We start from the raw sequence: 21,016 nt of genomic DNA, 5'->3' as shown, positions 1-21,016 counted from the left end.
GTCAAAATTCTGAGTGGGATACAGGATATTTTTTATCGAGATCCAAATCTAAGGGCAAGGTTAAGGGAAAATTAAAGTGTTGGAATTGTGGGATTTCATGGCACATGAAGAAGGATTGCACAAATCCTAAAGCGAAGAAAGAAAACTCTGAGACTTCTTCTAAGGAAGCCAACATTGCCACGTCTGATGAAGAGACAAGTGAAGGTGACGTGTTGTCAGTGTTAATGATCGGACACATACACGATGATCATAGAGACGAGTTAATTCTTGACATAGGGGCTTCTTATCACATGACTCCTCATCGGAGTTGATTTATAAGTTACAGGGATTGCGATGGTCGACAAGTATTTATAGGCAATGACAATTCCTGTAATATTGTGGGTGTTGTTACAGCGCGCGTCAAGATGTTTGATGGGATGGAGCATACCTTAACTAAGGTGAGGCACGTTCATGATATAAAGAAGAGTTTGATTTCTCTCGATGCACTCCAAGCAATAGGGTGCAAGTTCACTAGTTTTAATGGTGTCCTTAAAGTTTCAAATGGAGCATTCATGGTTATGAGAGCACAGAGGCATGCTAATCTTCATAGGTTGGTCAGGAGCATTTCAACAGGTAGAGTTGCAACAGCTGTAATGGATTTCATATCTGCACGTATGTGGCATGCACGTTTGGGCCACATGAGCAAGCAAGGCATGAAGGTACTATCAGATCGGTGTTTAATTCTAGTTTTAAAAATTTTTAATTTAAATATATGTGAGCATTGTATATATGGTAAACAATATAGATTATTTTTTAAATATGAAAAACATGTATATAAGAGAGTGCTTGATTATGTACATTCTGACGTATAGGGGTCATTGCCCATGGTTTCCACTGGAGGGTTTTCATGGTTTGTTACATTCATTGACGACTACTTCCGAAAAGTTTAGGTTGACTGCATGAAACATAAATTTGAAGTTTTCACCAAATTCAAACAATGGATGCCCATGGTGGAAAAATATATAGGGTGAAAAGTAAAAGTTCTAAGGACTGATAATGGTGGTGAATTTACTTCCAATGAATTTAGTGAGTATTGTAAAGATGAAGGAATCATTAGGCACAACATGGTGCGTCATACACCCGAGCAAAACAGTGCGGCTGAGCAGATGAATCGGACTCTCTTGTAGAGGGGGCGATGCATGATTAGTAAGGTCAAGTTAGGCAAGGACCTATGGACTAAGGCCATTAACACGGTCTGCTACTTGGTGAATCGATCCCCTTCTATGGCAATTGACTGCAAGATTTCAGAGGAAGTAAGGAGTGGTCATAAGATTGACTACTCAAATTGTGTATATTTAGTTGTGAGGCTACTCTCATGTACCGTCAGTTGAGAGAGATAAGCTAGACCATAGAGCTAAAAAGTACATATTTATTAGCTATGGTTTTGGTGTGAAAGGTTACAGGTTATATGACAAGGTCACACAGAAAATCATCACTAGCCGTGATGTCAGATTCGACAAAAGTTCTCCATTCTGCAAGAATGATCAGGAGGAGTAAAAGGAACAGGAAAAGTTTATCATTGACTTTCAGATTGACACTGGTGATACTTAGGCTGAGATAAATGCACAGACAGAGATATAAGAATAGGTGGAGTAGGTTACCGGCAAGATACAAGGATGACTCTAATATCACATATGCCCTCATTACAGATGAAAGGGACCTATCTACTATTCAGGAGGCTCTTGATGATCCTGATGCAGACAAGTGAAAGACAATAATGGACGATGAGATGGATTCTTTGTACAAGAACAACACATGAGAGCTGGTGAAGCTTCCAGTGGACTAAAAAGTTATCGAATGCAAGTGGATCTTCAAAAGGAAATAGGACAGATACAAAACAAGGCTGGTAGCGAAGGGTTCGCTCAAAGAGAATAAATCGACTTCACAGAGATATTCACACTGGTGGTTAAGCAAGTGTTTATCAGATTCGTATTGGCACTAGTTGTCCAATATGATATAGAGTTGGAATAAATGGACCTGAAGACGACATTCTTGCACAGGGAATTGGAGCAGATCTATATGAAGCAACAAGAGAGCTACGTAGTTAAAGGGGTAGAGAACAATATTTGTAGGTTAATGAGGTAGTTGCACAGCCTAAAATAGTCACCTAGGTAGTGGTATAAAAAACTTGATTTTTTCATGTTGAGTCAGAAAATTACTAGGAGTGAATATGATCATTATATCTGCTACAAGATACTGAGTGATGGTAAGTTCATCATCTTAGTATTGTATGCTGATAATATATTGATCATCAGTCATAACATGTCTAAAATCAATGTACTAAAGACTCAGTTATTAAGGACATTCGAGATGAAAGATCTAAGGGCTACAAAAAGGGTTATCTGCATAAATAGTCATAGAAACGAGAAGAGGGGCAAGCTTTGCTTATCAGATGCAAAATATCTTAAGAATGTGCTGATTACGTATGGGATGGACAAGGTAAAGCTGGTTAGTGTTCCCCATGCGACTCACTTTAAGCTTTCCTTAAAACGATGTCCTAAATTTGATGAGGAAAAGCAGGATATGTCTCGTGTGCCTTATTCAAATGTTGTAGGCAGTTTAATGTATGCCATGGTCTATGTGAGACTGGATATTTTATAGGCAGTTGATGTCGTGAGTAAATACATGTCAAACCCCGGCAAGCAACACTAGGAAGCAGTGAAATAGTTACTTCGATGCATTCGAGGTACAAAAGATTATCTCTTAACTTTTAAGAAAATATGGGTTAAGTTAGTTGAGTATGTAGATTCAGATTACACAGGAGGCATGAATTACAAAAATTCGACTTCAGGTTACTCTTTTTTGTTAGCGGGTGAAGCAATCAGTTGGATGTTGAAGCTTTAGGTCTCTACTCTTGTAATTTTCTGCTTTCATAGTGATATTTGTCACTTTGTCATGGTTTTTTCCTGCAAGAGTTTTTCTACATTAAATTCAATGTGTTTGCGTTATGCTTGTTTGGTGCAATTGGATTACTCCACTGGATTCATCTGTGTGTGCTTCCGCAATCCCCCCCAACAATTCGGCATCTTCTTCTAAAATCTTTGCATTCGCCAATATTTCCTCAATTAACATATCTTCTTTTGATGAGCCATATTCATTAAAACCTTCTTTTGACAGTCGTCTTGCTTTATTCTGGCGAATTCTTATTCGTCTTAGATGATTTGTTGGTTTGCCCCTAGGGTAGCTATCTCAACTCTCTGTTTCTTGTTCGAATTATTTACCCATGTCCAATTTTGATCGAAATTTTGTCGACCATATGCAATGGGCCACTTTAATCAATCATGTGTTCGATTCCATATTTATATACTCTTTCTTATTGCCCTTTGATGTTGCCAAAGACATTTTTGAGTTCTTGTCATTTCCAACAGGTATTATGAAAAATTAGGATGAACAGCCCTCGTCCATTAATTAATCGTATTCGTAATTAGCTTAACCATCCTTTGTCATTTTCCATCATATCATTCGGAAGAGTTGCATTGCTTCGTAGATGGATTAGTGCTCTTTCGGTGAACAACTTAGTATTTTTGAATATCATTATATTTTCAATATTTATTTCCCTGTCCCTTTGACGGATAGTGTTCTTTCACCGATCGCTACCATTGAATATATTTGTGGCATCTGTAAACTATTTTCTTTAATCACCAACTTATTACCAAAAAAAACATTGCCCCTTAGTATTTCTTTTGAGATTGCATTTTTTACCGGCATTATTTGACTGATAAACATAAACATGTCATTCTTTTGCCAATGCAAGATCTATTTCCTGTTTTGGGGCATTCAAGTTTCTTAGATTCGTAGTGGTCATGTTGATTCCCAAGGTCGGCGGAAATGGATTAGTATCGACCAACATAGACTCATTTTCTTTTTCTTTTTCTTTTTTCTTTTTTTAGGAATTTGAGTACTTTGAATCTATATTGTCCTTATCACATTCCTGAAAGCAATACAGTTTCTAGTTGAATGAGAATTTGAGCCATGTCATTTATAATATTCTATTTTCTTCAACTCTTCCGTAAAGGGATGACTCGCTTTGGTAAAAGTTTTATAATTTTGGCAATTAGCAAGATATCAAATATCTCTTCAGCCTTTATGAGATCAAAGCAATACCACCTATTTTGTTCTGCAACTCCTTTGACTATACTAAAGCCTCGATGAGATGATGACTCATTTACCTTTGTCAAGGCTCCACAAACAAATGGTTTGTTGAGGCTTATTTCGTCTAATGTGATCTCATAGTTTGGATCATGATAATAGGTTCTTGAATATGAGCTTTTCTTTTGGTTTTCTTCTCAAATAAGTCATTCATATCTAACTGCTCGATCTCATAAACCGACCAAATCTTCAAAATCCATTCCCTTAAACTTTTTATGAAGTTCAATGTCTAAGTCTTCCACGTCCAGTTTCATAAACTGAGCTCCCGGAAGAAACACTCGCCATTTATTCTTCGCATTTTAAAACTGAGTTATGCACTTTTTAACCAATTTGCTAAGTAACTATCTAAGGCGAGATAAATTAGCTAAAGAAAATTCAAGTTCAGTCTGATAAAATGGAGCATGAAATATTTCTTCCATATCTTACTAAGATTGGACTGAATTTGCAGGTAAATTAATAGACCATGTAAATGTTGTATCAGTCAACAAATTTGTAAACTATTTTAATTTCACATATTCATTGACCCAAAATTCACTGCATTGTACGGTGAAATGGCTGATATGTTCTACCGTGGATTGGCTTGTCTCCTCGGAGAACAATGAAAACTCCAGTATTTTTATACCCCTTAGTACCTTGGCGAGCTGATCGACCCAGTCAAGATAAGGCTTACAATAAACTGGACAATTAGTCTGACGACTATGGCATTGGTCAGTTACTTTATTTATCAAATTAATTAATTCTTCCTGGCTTGCTGGTGGAAGTCTAGGATTGACTACTAAAGGCATCTGTAATCCTTAAGCATGTTGTACAACTAGAACCTGCCTCCAAGTGCTACATTATTCAGCTTGAATGGCCCTACAACAGTCATGTCGTGATTTAAATTATTTTCATTTGGATCGTTGAATCAATCATTTCATCCATTCCTCCTAATGCCTACCTAATGTGGCATATTTCAGCCTCATATGTCTGTGTCTGGCTATATAGTATGTGAAGGCATAATCGGCGGCATTGTCGAATATGTGTATTTTCTGATTATGCTTACAGTAATTAGGTAACCTGTCATTAAGGAAAGTCATAAGCCTGTTTATAACCTCAGTTTGGGCCTGAGAGTATTCGGCTTGTACTCTGCCTTATTCAATCAATTCTCACAAGCTAACATTAACACTTTCCAAAACTTAATTAGAATCTACGAAATTATTTTGGGATGATGATCCTACTTCCAGAATGGTTGGAAATGGAGGATTAGGGACCTCTAGTTTAGCCTGCATTGAAAATGTCTCAGGAGCCTAATTAAGATATTGTTCTCCAACATTCTTACTAAAGTAGATCATCTATTCATGTTGTTATAAATTTCAATTAACAACTGCACACTTATTCCACTAAGTATGCCAAAATGGTGTTGGTCTCGAATTCAGCCACACGGAACACATGTGAGGGTTGCCAGCTTGCCATAACCGATTGGGTTTGATTCAAACTATGACCACTCACCCTTGGAATCGAGATAGAGCGAAGTTCGGATGTGGGGCTCGACTATTCGTCTATTAAGCCAACCGTTGTGTGCTTGTTACTTAGGCGATTGACAGAGGTTGGGGCTCTTCCTCCAAATGAGCTCTTTTTTTCCTTAAACCTGGACTTTTGAACGTGCAACAATTATATGGTCAAAACGGAAAATATTAAAGAGAGGTGGATGCAAGAAAAAGACTCGTGTCTTACCAGTACTACGGGCTCGCCGACCTGTCTAAAAGCAGCAGGGTGCTTTTGAGAGTAGTGTATTGATGAACAAGGCAAATGCAATATCGAAAATTACAACTAATATCGACCCAACATATGAGTGTAGGCAGACAGATTCCTAAGCCAATGTCTTCCTTCATATCCGGCACGTAGGCACTAATGAAAGAGAATTACAGCTAATGACTATGGCCTAAAGTCAGTTCGGCATATACATAGAAACAAACTAAGACTAGATTTACACTAAGGATTTGCTGCTACTGAGCATGAGAGAACTAAAGCTACATATATATTGTTGCGCTGGATTTGTAGTTGAGTTTTTGGATTCGAAGGAGATCTTGATCTTTGGATCTGCTTCTGTTATTTATAGCTTTCGGTAAAAGATTGAAGAACAACAGCTTGCCCACCTGTCACCTTTGTGTGCAACCAGCTGGAAAAAAAGCGGTTACATTTCACTAATCATGACCTTATCTTTATTGTACACTTAGAACATGCTTTAGGGTTGACATGGTTGGAACAATTGCTCGCCTTTATTCGGAGAAAATCAAAACGCGGAAAACACATTTGAAAAGAAAAGCCCATCCTCAAATCCATTATGCATACTTCTTAAAAATCTTCTCTGTCATATTGTTAAATCTGTACTGTTTATCTAGTTAGTACTAGTGGTGCACATGGGTCGGTTCGGTCCGATTTTGGGATGAAACTGAAACCGAACCGTTCCATACGGTTCTAGGATTTTCGGAACCGGAACTAGACCGTTAACACCCTATAACTGAACCGAAACTGGATCGTGAAAACCGGTTCGATTCCACGGTTCTGTGGTGTGTGGGGAGAGAGGGAATCAGTGAGAGAGTGCGAGGAGCGACGAGAGAGAGGAGCAGAGAGAGAGAGAGAGGAGCAACAAGAGATGAACAACGAGAGAGGGAGGATCAGGGGCCAGCGAGAGATGAGTAGAGAGAGAGAGAGAGGGCCGATGGCGACGAGAGAGAGAGGAGCAACGAGAGAGATAGGAGGAGAAGCGAGAGAGAAAGAGGACCTGTGAGAGAGAGAGGACCGGCGATAGAGAGATGAGAGAGGGTAGGGGCAGCCACACGCATGCAGTACGGTCAAGTAGACTTAGGGTTTTTTCTTTTATTTTATTTATTTATTTATTTATTTATTTAATGTAGGTCCAGTTCCTTGTTTGGATCCACAATTCAGTTCGGTTCTACATACCCCTAAACTAGAATTGAACCGATCTAAACGGGTCTTTGATTATTGGAACCGAAACTGGAACTGATGTACTCTATAACTGGACCAAACCGGACCATTTGATCAGTTTTGGTCCAGTTGCACGGTTTTATTGGTTCGATGTGCACACCTAGTTAGTATAGATTTTATTAAAAACAATTTGGTATCCCATGTGTCATTTAAAATCGCTATATGCAAACATGCATATGCACACGCATATATACACACACACACACACGTATACACATGCGCGCGTGCATGTCTCTCTATATAAAGAGGTTATGGATTGGAGGAGGTGGATAGTGGGGCTCATGACAATGAAAGGTTGTTTGGACTAATTTTCTTATTCCTAGTCCTCGGCCTTAAAAACTTCATTCATCTCAAATTCCTATATCTTCGTACTTTTTTATTACATCACATGTAATATAATACAATGATTGTGGGGTCTTGAGAAAACTGTCACTGGTACAGTTGTATCCTTTTGATATAAGTAAATTGCACATAAATGACCTTGGACTATAATGTGCGTTCCTCGTTTTATTGTTTAACTTGTGGCAACTCATCCATGGCACATGTACCATCCAGATCTTGGGCCCGTCGTGGGTGGCCACGTCCGTAATATTATGGTTTGAATAACACAATTGTCTCATTTCACCCATTGAAACTCCACCGTTGGCCTTTTTATTTAACTGTCCATTTGGTGGGGACTGATTTTATAAAGAGGATCTGTTTAATGGTGCAATTTTAGCCGTTGACCTATTCACAACGGATTCTGCAGTTTGGATGGTCTGGATCGGCAAGAACTGTGTTGTGTGCTGCATGAATTACAGAGTTAGGTGGATGGAGCAATCACACATTGTAGCATGGACCATATAAAGTATTCTTTTCCGGGCGCGGCTTGGGTACTACTCCACTGGGACCTAGCAAGAGACGGACTGTCAAGTCAGGCTCTCGGGCTCTGTGGGGCCCACCGTGATATATGTGTTTTATATAAGCCGTCCATCCATTTAAAAAATTTATTTTTGAGTGTGAGGAAAAAAATGGAGGCAGATCCAAGGTTCTACTCGACCACACCAAAGGAAGCAGTGGTGACAATGACCCCACCGTTGAATCCTTCCTAGGGTCCACCCTGATTTTTATTATCCATCCAACCTGTTCATAAGATCACATAGACCTACATGAAGGGAAAAAATAAATATATACTTAATCCAAAACTTCTGTGGCCCCCCATATATTTTCAGCAGTACGGATTAATCCTCACTGTTTCCTGTGGTGTGATCCATTTGATCATTCGATCTACCGAATTTTGGTTCTCATAATCTAAAATGATTTTTCAAAATCTATGGACGGCGTAGATAAAACACAAACATCAAGATGGTACCTACAGATCCCCTGACAGAACCGTCAGTCTCTAACTATGTCCCGGTAGGTTAGTACCCAATCCCCGTCCTACTTTTTCCTAGGTCATTGTTGAGCTCGCATGCATGTAGAAGGCAGATCATGTACATGCCAGTACATTTAACACCACGGAACCTAGGAATGAGATCCAATCCATCCATGGCAGGGGCCCTACTATCTAGATGACCTGGCTCAAAAATCAGATGGATATAAAACTCAAGGGAGCCGCAGTTTACAAAACAAACATACATCTCATATGGAAGTTTTCTAACCCGTCCACCATTTCTAACATCACAACCCACTTAATGAATGGATCAACATTTTATTTTTTGCCTAAGAGCATTTACATCACTGGACCCATATGATGAACGACTTGGATATTGTACCTATCTTCCATATGGTCACATCTAGTGGCCTGTGGATGATGGGCCTTGTACACACCTATGGGCTTAATAAGTTTTTCCTTAACAAGAAACAAACGGTATTTCGTTGAATTGGTCAAAATGACTAATTTGCATGATGAAAGGGACAGTACAATCAAGAGTCCAACAAAATTTTCTCACTGGAGCTTTATCCATTCAGTAGAAAATTTAGAATTAAAGATGTTTTTTTTGGAATTTTGGGATGTATTTAGATGAGAAAAATGGATACCTTAGATACTCTATTTTAGAACTTCTCCCAGTTTGGAAGCTTGAAAATATCATGTAAATGGCCCATTTCTATGGTTTGGGAGTTGTTGGAAATGTAACATTTTCTATAAATTGGAATGGGTTTTAGCATTTTTCATTGACTACAAAATTTCAGTCATCTTTTATTGGGGATCACACGGGAGGAAACTTAAATTCAATCAAACAAAGCGATTGTAGGCCATACATTATTGAATTGATCAAGTTTATGCTTGACTTGATATCATTAGATCTTACTATTAAAAAGTCAACATGTGACAACACCACCTGTATTTGGCTTTGACACGCCTGACACATGCACATCGCACTGCGAACCGAATATGAGCCAAGTAGATTGGTCATGCAACGACAGAGTATTGGCGATTTAAGATTCTTGAGTGCAGCAATGATACAATAATTTTAAGTGGAAATGCACTTGGTAAGATTGTAATTAATCATTTTTAAAATACTTATTTAATCATCCAATCCAATGATAGCTACGAGGGCGTCTCAATAAATAAAAATCATATTTAAAATTTTGAAAAAGTCTCAATAAATAAAAATCATATTTAAAATTTTGAAAAACACCGCTTCAATCGTAATCTTTTGTGTATGATTAGAAACCATTTCTATCACCGTCTTTTTAATATAGAATGTGAAGAACTCACTTTCTCCAGTAGAAGTCTTTCTTTTTGTTAATTCGTGCTTGGGTTTTAGATGACTCTCTTGCCGATTAATCAAACGAGAAAAATGCATCATGATATAACAAAGGGGCTTGGTTTTATTGTATCTACAGGGCCCACTCAATGTCGGTATGACATTTGATTGGTCGAATAGGTGCGCGCAGCCATTATGGTTACAAAAGTCCAAAATCAAGTAATTCCAATACATTGAGACTTCACCCAAAAGCCTCCAAATTCAAGTGATGGGGCCCACATGATCATTAAATAACCTGACTTTTTAGAGTGTGCCATTATCACATGGGGTGCACCCTTTGGAAGGGTTGGATGTCGTACACATAACATGTGATTCCCCCTCGAACTTGGGAGTTTTTGGGTGGATTTCCATAGTTTTCCATGGCTTGTCCAACCTACTGATTGGATTCGACTGTTTTTTGGGCTAGATGTACATCATGGTGGGGCAAATGTTTTGGATGGACTCGATGTGGCACTCTAACGATCTATTACCACCATTAATCGTAGTGGGGTGGATACCATGTGAGCGTTCTCCTCTAATAAAATAATGTGCAATATTACCGTTGGATTTAAAAGTGGCTACACATCGCTATTAGCTAGTAGGTAAGCATGAGACGTTGACAAGGTCGAAGAGATGAAAGAGGAAGGGGAGAGATGATTGCATGGTGTGAGATTTATTTTATTTTTATTTTTATTTTTATCCAACAACCCTTGGTTTAAAGTATACAAAGTTATTTTTGGTACATGAAATGTTGTAAGTAGGCACTTCAATTAGGATTAAATAAAGTAGATATAAAAGGATAATTTGATGGGTTGTTTTCTTTTAAAATAGTGTGCTCATATGTATGTGATTGTCATCTCCCATGAACCTTGTCGCATATTTATGATGAAGCACAAAAAAAAGTATTTTTTAGGCATAAAATTTTGCTTGTATATTTTTCATCGGAGTTTATTAATCTAATTTAATAAACCTCTTGCATAAGGTATTTTCAAATACGGCGGCTGTAGTTTAATTTTATCTATTTTTTTAAAAAAATTAACTTGTTGGCATTCGCTAAACATAACCACATTTCACAGGGGGCTTGAGAAAAATGATTTGGAGGCAACTTTGTCAGAACTTGAAAAAATTTGATTTGACTAGATTGAATTCACACACACTCACACAAGGTATTTTGAGGTTGACTTCATGGGAGCTTTCCAAGAGGTTGAGCTCTTAGGCCCCATTGTGGTGGGTGTCAGATAACCACACCATACATGTGGTGGGTCCCCTCTAGGTTATAGGATGGCCCAAAAAGTAGCTTAATCTCGAACTTAGGTGGGCCACACGATCTAAAACTATATGATATCATGCTTAAAACATATAAAAGTACTTAATGGGGGTCCACTCGAGTTTTGAAATAGCCTGAAATTTGGTGTGACCCCTAATCCAAGTGGGACATAGAATGAATCGGCTGGGATGTTTGAACCTCATCTTAAGTAGGACCTATAAACAATCAAGAAGGTTTAGTGGGTGGATATCTCTTTTAGCTGTTGTTTGGGTATAGCCCACCCTCATTTTTAGGTCCATGGCCCACCATGGAAAGGTGCATCTGATTGATGACCTCATTTGAGTTTTTGAGTTGACTCTAGTCAACTAGGTTTCAAATCTTATTTTGGTGTTTTAAAACCATGGTTATGATTATAGTAATGGTAGTCATTTTTTGCCATTGCTAGGCCATTGAACCTTGGTTTATGGGCAAACACATAATTTATTTGAATTTTCAATTACAACAGTAAATGACTTGTTGTAAATAAGTAATAATTATTTATTCTAGTAATTATGCGATGCCACTATTTACATTTGACCACAGTGCTAATTTTGCTACATTGTTTGCTTTACTTAGAAATCATTATAAAAATGGTAGTTTATATAACTAAAGATGCAATGATTGTAATTTACTTTACCTGCTTCATTTACAAGTCTTTTTTACTCTCGATTTATGGGCACAATACTCATTTAAGCAAACACCCAAAAATGACAATTATAGCTTATTTACTATGCATTTCATAGGAAATTGGAAAACCAAACAAGCCCATAAAGATTTAGGTGTCACTAGTTTTGCTATAAATTCCAATGAGATTTGATTTGGTGCCTATAAAGGTGTGATTTTTCATGCCTCCACATTTGTAGTATATCATTTGAATTTGTGAGTGAAAGGAGAAGCGTTTAATGTGGCCATTTAAGCTGCCTCTTAGTTGATCAAATCAATTGCATCTAATGGTAGATGATCACCCACATAAGTGAATTGATAATTGCAGATGTGGAAGTACAGGAAATTTGTGCCCATGGAGGCTCTAAATCACTTATGATATCCAATTAGCTATCACTCTCTTGCAATTGTAATAAATGATAAGAGAATCCCTCACATATAACAACATGCATGCATGCTCTATCATATCTCCTCTTATCTCACATGTTATGGTGCACCTTTCCATGTGTGGCCTTGCCCTAAAATTATAGCTGAATCTGGGAGAAGGAAGAATCGCAAGAATCTCATAGGTGTCGATGACAACGTTATAATTGTCCAACAAGTGGAGCCTTTTCTATGAAAAAGACTATTGGAGATTGCAAGGACATTGACACACCGCAATAAGGTATTTCACAAGCACCTTATACCATGCAAGGTTGTAGTGGTATTCATACTACCACTACTTACCATCACTAGCACTACTACCATCACCGCCACCTCTGGAAATATCAAGAAAGCTATAACCTTTAGTAAAGGTCCGCGACATTGGAATCAATTTAAATGTATCCTTTTCAAGAATCCAAAAGGTATTTTATTTTTAATTGTTATCAGAAGCTATTGGAAAGATAACTAAAAAGCCTTTTATATTTGATGATTAGTATTGGGTATGCCTTATCTTGATTTCATGCATGACGAAATCTAATATTTGAAAAGAATTTTGAAAAACACTCACCATAATACAAGGCTTTTCAAGAAATTCAAGGTAAGGTAATTTTCTCTTGTTATTATAAAGTAGGAAAAATGATTAGGAAACCTTTTGTAAATGAAAATTACACTTGAAATTACCAATTTCAATTTCATATTTGGTAAGCTCTTGTATTTGAAAAGGAATTAACAAAATGGTCCCACCATCATGCAAGGTTAGTATGTAAAATTGTATGTTCTCGCTTGTGCTCTTATAAGTAAAGTAAATGTCTTTATCTCAATTCATCTTGATTTTTTAATTGTAACCATGCTTATTCATTCTTTATTCTCAACCGTCCAATACAGGCCATCCAATTAGTTTTTGGTTTGATCTTTCTAATATAATTGATTTTTTTTAGTAATTGCTAAAACACCAATGGCGGGCCTTGGAGAAACTTTGTTAGATATTTTTATTTTTTATTATTAACACTATCAATCAAGACCTAAGGAGAGGTTGGGAATATAAAATTAACCTCGTGCAACCATGGATATTCTATCTTTATAGCTCTTACAGGTTTTTTTTTTTTCCCTTTTATGTGATCATTGGTTGGAGGAGGTGGGGAGAGACGTGTCGAACATTTACGCTATTCATCAAGTAGGGTGCTATCTGATAAGCGATGAATAAAAAAATAGAGCTAGTTTGGCGATTAGGATGATTATCAAACTTGTTGGACATGGTTTGTTGGGCCCACTAGTGAGTGGGTTCCGCGCAATTTTCCATAGAGAAAACGGTGAGAAAGAGAGATTCATATCCAATTTATCCATCTAGCCCATCTTATTAGCGATCCAAGCCATTGATCATAATTTAGGACAATTTAACAATAAAATTAAATAGGTGATAAGACCTCTCTACTCCTATAATAGTTGGGTGGAACATTAAATATACATCATCCATCTTCAACTTTTGCTAAAGTCTCAAAATTATATATGCCATCGGATCTTATGGACTCACTCATCTAGTAGCCTTTTAAAACTTATATGAGAAAAATAGACGGTTAGAAAAGAAAGTCCAACAATTCAAACCTAATGTACATGTATAGCTCACTTGATGAGCTCATAGCCATGAATTTTGGCACATGACATGCCCACAATATAAAGTACCCGTTGAATGGCCAGGTCTCTAATTCTATTTTATCTCCTCCCATAAGGAGTCCTCCATTGAATCACAATCCTTTTCGTTTTTTAACCAACTATGAGATGCTTTAGACAGGGTTGGAATTGCACCGTGACGAAAGTATACCTTACCAAACCCACAAGCTTAAGAATAGGGCCCATCAGCCAATACTCCGCCCCATAGTCATAAATATTGACTTGGCCAACTAATGGGACTTTCGGTGGACCCAATCTAGGCATGAAACTCATGCGGGTTAGGCCACATTAAGGGTCAACCAGAGCTAGACCGCCACAATCGAACCTGACCTGAATTTTAATCTGAGATGCTCCACCTGAACCCAACTAGAAATCTATATCACTATTCTATATCACTCCACCCAAATGCATGTGATTATTCCCTACCTAACCTAAATCTAACGGCAACCTTTCTTGACAGTAGCCGAATCCAATGAGCCAGACAACCCAACCCAACCGGACCGAACTCAGCTTAGGTTAGTTGGGTTCTGGTTGACCTCAACCCAAGGGGCAGCCTTACCCAGACCCAGACCCAGGCTTATTCCAATTAGCCATTGGGTCTAGGAAGGGACGCGTCCAGGGAAAGCCTTTCGCAGGAAGTTCCTGCACTGGGAATCCACGAGGGGCCGTATATGATGTTAGTGAAAAATCTTTCCCGTCCATGCGTTTTGTGAGTTTATTTTAGAGCATGTTGTTAAAAATGAACCGTATACAAAGCTCAACTGAGCCATACTAAAGGAAAATGTGGTTACGGAAATTTCTACCGTTGAAAGCTTCCTGGGTTCAACAATGATGTTTAGATGTCATCCATACCATTAATAACGTCATTCCTATTGGGATGAACTGAAAGCAAAAATATTAACTTGAATCAAACCTTCTGTAGCCCCACAAATATTTCAACTGTGGATGTTTATTTATCATGTTTTCGGCTTACTTGAGCTTTGGATACGGATCATTTTTGTCAAAACGTCCTAACATGAACTCAAAAGACAGATGGACGGGGAAGATTTTTCACAAACATCACAGTGCACTCCACCTGGCTCCCAGCGTAGGAACTTCCAGCGGAAGCCTTTCGCAGGAAATCCGCGTCCAGTTTCAAACCCTACATGTCAGGTGTGAACTTAAAATGCGAGAATTCGAGTCCAGTTGACAAGCTTCTGCTCATTTTTCCATTTTATTATTATTATATTTTTCTAATTTTATTTCCGGTTTTTACAATCATGCCACTCCCTTATTTTTTTCCAGGCCAATGGGACACACATCTGCAGTCGCTAAACCAAGTGCGCCCACATTCGTGCCGAATATGTACACGTGTGAAATATCCATTCTGTTCATTAGGTGGGCCCTGATTTTATTCTTTAATCGTATGAAAATCAGGACCATATTTTCTTCAGGGGGGCTACATACAGTGCCAAATGCAGATCATTGGATTCATCGCAGCCGTCCATTTCGGCTGAAAACTGATTGCCAGTTAAATCAGATAAGGCTGTTAGTCAGGCCGGATCTCAGTAGCAATAGGGCCCAGCTGATGAACACCCTTGGTGACTTGCACGTGTGCAAGAACCTGCCCTTTGGCGGCTGCAGACGGCACACGTGCACCTACAGCACTTTAGTTCGTTCCCCTCCGCCACCCTCTTTCATTTTTTTTCCTGGGGAGGAATTCAATGACCTCGACCCGAGACTTTGTGCAGAGAATACTCGGCTTCTAGTTCTGACGAATGGGGCCGTGGGCTTAGTAATCGCAGCCGTTAATCTGTCCCATCACATCGCGAATGAACGGTTCCCCAGCAATTCTGGGCCTTTTTTCAAGTCGAGTATGGACCATGCCGTTCAAATCTGTTTCCAACCATCTATTTGTATCCCACGATTTCAATCGCAGGACCTTCCTATGGATTTTTTTTTTCTGAATAGCCACTAACTGCGGGGCCAATCAGATCAACGGTATAGATAAGTGGACCACAATGCCAGTTTCCTGTAATAGGTTCTACTTGGAGTCCCTATAAAAGCTCTGTGGGCCCATCAGAACGTTTGTGTGACATCCACTCCGTCCATCAGTTTCACTTGGTCACTTTATAATTTGATATCCAAAATCAAGTAAATATAGAAGTCAAGTGGGCTACACCATATAAAACAGTGAAGATTGAACTCCCACCGTTAAAATCTTCTTTGGTCGATAGAACTTCTAGATCAGGCTGATATGGTAGTAACCACATTATCAACGGGTGGGCTGGTATAAATATCATGATGGGCCTAGCGTTTCCTCACTTACTTTTTCCTATGGTGTGGCCCACTTGAATTTGGGATCTGCCTCAATTTTGGGCTCACATCCTAAAATAGCTTTGAATAACTGATGGACGGAGTGGATGCCAATGGGAAATCTCAGTGGGCCCCATTGAACTTTGGGGGCACTGGAACTCCAGCTGGCGTCCGCTGGACAACGGCCATGGTCAGAACATAGTGACAAATCTCGTTCTCGTCAATTTCTCTGTACAGTAATTTATCTGGATATTTTAAATACGGATAATTTCTCGCGGTACTATCGAGAAATATCTCTAAAAATAAAATATTAAAATATCATATCAGAAATTATAAAATAATTTCAAAAATTTTAATTTCAGCTAAATGAATTTACTCAATGTTTTGAGAATTATTTCTTACGAATATCATCGACAATTCCAAAACAAAAATGGAGAGACTTGAAAATTCTCGCGATAATATCGTTTAATGAATTTCCGCGAAAATGACGAGATATTTTCAAAAATCTCGTCAATATTTGACGCTGGTCAGAACTTAAAAACCCGAGTACAAAGTACCAGATCCTCGGGCACAGGACCTTTCAGTTCATCTCATTTTATTTCTTTTTTACTGGGTACTTGAAAATAGTGTCTTGGGGGGCAGGAGCTTCTGCAAGTGGGTCGTCTTGGTGGGCCCCACTCCAAGTTGGTCCTTTGTGCTGTGGGGTGTGTGTTTTTTGTTACCTCCTGTTCCTGCAAGCCTCTCTCCCCACACTTTTCTCCACACTCAAAAGCAAAAGAAGAAAAAAAAAAAAAAGGAAAAAAAAAATAAAATCAAAACCCCCCAAAAACAGAACAGAAAAGTGGAGAAAAAAGAGCCTTCAATCGATTCCTTTCCAGCATGCAATCCCACTCATTCCAGAAATTCCCAAAAGGGTTTTCTTCTTTGAGGTAATTGGACCATACCAGTATAGATTTTTCCCATTTGTCCATCCGTATCTTCTCCAAATCTCAGGTCATGGGTCTGACTTTTCATTTCATAAAATGGTTTGTTTGGCCTTCTCCCAAATGGGTTTCCTCCAATTGTGTATTTTTCTATGATTTTTGTTAAAAAGGGGCTTCCTTGTGAAGTATTGGATTTTCTTTCTTTCTTTCTTTTTTGTAAATGATTGATGAGGTTTCAAGTTGGAGGTCTGTTTGGCTTTCCTCCAAATGGGTTTTTCTCCAATTGGGTTTTTCTGTGATTTCTGTCAAAAAGGGGCCTACTTGGGTGGTCTTGGATTTTCTCTGTAAATGATTGATGAGATTTCAAGATTTCTGAAAAATAATGAAGAAAGTTGTGAAGAGGTCAGTTCCTTGACATCAAAGGATGGAAGGGTTCATGAACAAGTTGGTTCTTTAACTCCGGGAATACGTAATCAAAGGCATGATGAGGAACATCCTCAAGAAGCTCCACATCATGCCGGCCCAATCAGAAGAGGGGCCATCGTCCTCGAGCGGGAAGGTATCGCCCTCCCGATTGTCGCTGTCACCGCCCCATCGCCATCACTTGGAGCAGAAGCCACTATCTGGGCTCTCAGGGTGGTTGAATTCAGTCACGGGTAGGCATAGCTCGAGCCCTCCATTGTCCTCGGGGAGAGGAGATAGGAATGATCCGATGGACAGCCCTGGGAGTGGGAGCTTGGGTGGTTTGGATGTTGCGTTGTTGGATGTGGCAAGGCAGGACGCAGATGAGAGCGCCGTGAGGAACCCGGAGATGGAGGAGGAGTACCAGATACAGCTGGCGTTGGAGCTGAGCGTGAAGGAGGATCCGGAGGCTGTGCAGATCGAGGCGGTGAAGCAGATTAGCCTGGGGTCTTGCCCTCCCCAAAACACGCCAGGGGAAGTCCTTGCTTATAGATACTGGGTTAGTTTCTCTCTCTCTCTCTCTCTCTCTCTCTCTCTCTCTCTGTTGATACTTGATAGAATGTTTATGCATGGAAAACCATATTCTACTACACAAATGTTAGCTTTGTGACTTTCACTCAATGTATTCTTGTTTTGATTATTGATAAAAGACAAGACTTGGTTGGACGAGATTACCAAGTTCTAGTGATAGTGTCTCATCCACAATAATAAGCAAGCTTATATGTCAATCCAGGCCGCCCAAATCCCGGCGCCATCATTGGTGGAGCACAGCCTGAAAAGTATGCTAGGCCAAAGATCTTGACTGTCAAATTGAATGCCAACAAATGGACAGTTGAGAGTAAATTGGTCAGAAGTCCAAATTCATTTGTGAAAATCAGTTGGTTAGATTGTCTGATCAACACAAGGTTTAAAGCGTTGTCTGAAACCATTACGTATTATGTACTGGTATATCGGACGGGCAACAAGGGGCTATATCGGTGGTGAACAATATGATACACAATACCCCAATTTAAAACCTTGGATCAATGTGATTTTTTAGCTACGCCCCATCCATGATGGGACCCATGCTTGGAAAACCTGATTGCCATACATTTATGCCAACTTTATAGAGCGTAAGTCACAACCATTTAGAAAGTGGTGGTGTAAGTAGACAATACTATAGCCCATGGCCCCATGGTTTAAAATATTGGGTGATATGTATCATATTGTCAGATTTATCTCGGTGCTTCTAGGAAAATCAATGTCGTGAATTTCTCATATATATTGCTAATACAGGACTAAATCGGTCAAAAATTGATACTGATATGTAGCGAATGTCAGCCCATACGTACTGATACATATTGGTTTTGGAGCTGCATGCAATGTGCCAACACCATATTTTCAACCTTGGTCCAGCCAAACTTGGTAATGAAAATGCCTGCCAGTTGTGAATTATGAGCACTACTTTTTCTTAAAATAAAATTTCATGTTTTTTTAGGAGTAGTATTGTTGGGGTTGTATTCTTTACTTGCTTTACGAACTTCTAATAAAAGCGCTATTATCTCTAAGAAAAAAAGAGTATTGTTGGAAGCAAAAGATACTTTTTTGGTTTGTTTTTAATGCAAGGAGATGAATAATTTCTTCCTCTGCGATGGTATGGTTTGTAGTAATTTTGGGCAATGGGTTCCTTGGATTAGGGGGCTATGTTGGTGATTGAGTTCAAGTGTTGTAGAAGTTTTGTCATTGTGCCATCTTTTTGAGCATGTGAAAGGAGATAAATGATAGGACTTTTAGAAATAAGTGGCCCTCTTTCTGAGATTAGTGGAGAAATAAAAAAAATATGGTAAATTGTTGTTTCCTCTCAAAAAGAAAAAGAAAGAGAAAAGAAAAGAAAAGAAAGAAAGAATATCGTAACTACTTGGGATCGTAGGAAAGGAGTTTTGGAGTAATGGGCAATATCTAAATACAAAGTGAAGGTTGGTAACCAGAGGCGCTGATCGTCGTGATTTCTAATGTTGGATTGACTATGCACTGATCGCATGATTTTTAATGTTGGATTGACTATGCTTAATTTCGATGGGAGGCTAATCGGCAACCCTGGTGTGGTCGGTATCCTTGGGTTGTTAAAGATGTTGTTGGCGAGGGTTTGTCTTGCCTATTTGGACGCTATAGGCATGAAAGATCAAAATGAGCAGAATCAAAGCATCGTTATAAGGTCTTTGTATTTCTGGTGGATCCTTCTTGTGTTTTTATCTTGTTTCAAGGTGGTTCTCAGAATGCCATCTCTTGGGCGCGAAAGAGATGTCTGTCTGTGAAGAATGGACCACATTTTATATGAGTGTTCAGATTTATTTGATAATATGGTGGTCTGCTATCCTTTGGACATGTCACTAGAGAGGCCTATGAAGCTTTTGTTATCATAACCTCGGGAAAGTTTAACCCTATTATTGATGAAGTTGAACCATTTCAAATTTATGCAACCGTGATTTGAACTAGCTCTCGACAGATCTAAAGCAAGCCCTAGAATTTACTTCTAGGGAAGTGGCCATATTCTAGTTCAATGGCCAAGAAAGTTATTTCTGAGGAACCTATGGCCATAAAAGCCAGAGATGGCTCAGAGCTCAAATAGTATCAACATTGCCATGGCAAGGCTTCTCTTTTTTGTTCAATGGTCTTTTGTGAAGCAGATGTCTAAGGAAACAACTGAGGGAGAATGGGGCATGGTCAACTGGCCGGAATCCTCAATGGTGCTTGTTGTAGTTTCATTTGAGAGAACCATATCCACAACAATTGGCATTGGGGTTCATGATCTTAGTTGGATGGTTACTTGTGTTACTGAATTTCTTGGGTGTGAAATATTTGAATTACTCAATTTTGTTCTTTTTAATATTTTGGAGAAGGATTTGTTGGTTAAGCTTCTGTTTATGCCTAATATGACTACGTCAGATTCAACAACTTAGATGATGCCCCGTGGCAGCGAAATCTCAACAAGAGACAAAAGAAAGATTTCTTTTGTTGCCCTGATGGCTGAAAGAAATTAGAATATGTAAAGACATGAGTAGCCCAGAAAGGGTGAGCCCAGCTGGCCACAATGAGGGTACACGTTGCACGTGTTGCGTATCTCATTCACGTGACAGAGCCAACTAACCACCGCAGTGGCCTCATGACCGAAGTTGGGTCTCGATCGAAGTACAGTCACAACAAGTGATGAGTTCGGCCGATGCATTGTGGCTTCACACAAGGACTCTATGGCCGAATATATTTGAGAAGCGGAGCAATGGTTACTCCATGTTGGCCTAAATTCATGGTGCATTATTCACGTTCGTGTGGTGAATAGGATGACTATTACCAACATGTGGCAACTCAAAAAATTCTTGTCCACATAATAGGGA

The 21,016-nt window shown here is 38.9% G+C and overlaps 1 protein-coding gene across 7 annotated transcripts in view; it reads left to right on the top strand.

Moving 5' to 3' along the window:
• The first annotated feature begins 16,893 nt into the window (after window positions 1-16,893).
• The window catches only part of LOC131251477 (probable serine/threonine-protein kinase SIS8), a 63,496-nt gene continuing 59,373 nt past the window's right edge, over window positions 16,894-21,016 (top strand). For 2 of the 7 annotated variants that reach the window (XR_009173888.1, XM_058252203.1), the window contains exon 1: window positions 16,896-18,144. Coding sequence is in view for 5 of the 7 variants with exons in the window: in XM_058252203.1 (XP_058108186.1) it covers window positions 17,665-18,144 (480 nt within the window). In the remaining 2 variants the exon portion in view is untranslated. Of the gene's footprint in view, window positions 18,145-21,016 lie in introns of all 7 variants that reach the window. The other 5 variants (XM_058252202.1, XM_058252206.1, XM_058252201.1 and 2 more) reach the window with 5 other exon arrangements.

This window comes from Magnolia sinica, chromosome 7 (genome assembly GCF_029962835.1).
Source record: "Magnolia sinica isolate HGM2019 chromosome 7, MsV1, whole genome shotgun sequence".
Lineage (NCBI taxonomy): Eukaryota > Viridiplantae > Streptophyta > Magnoliopsida > Magnoliales > Magnoliaceae > Magnolia > Magnolia sinica.
The sequence above is the reverse complement of the archived record's forward strand: the minus strand, read 5'-3'. Positions and strand labels throughout refer to the sequence as shown.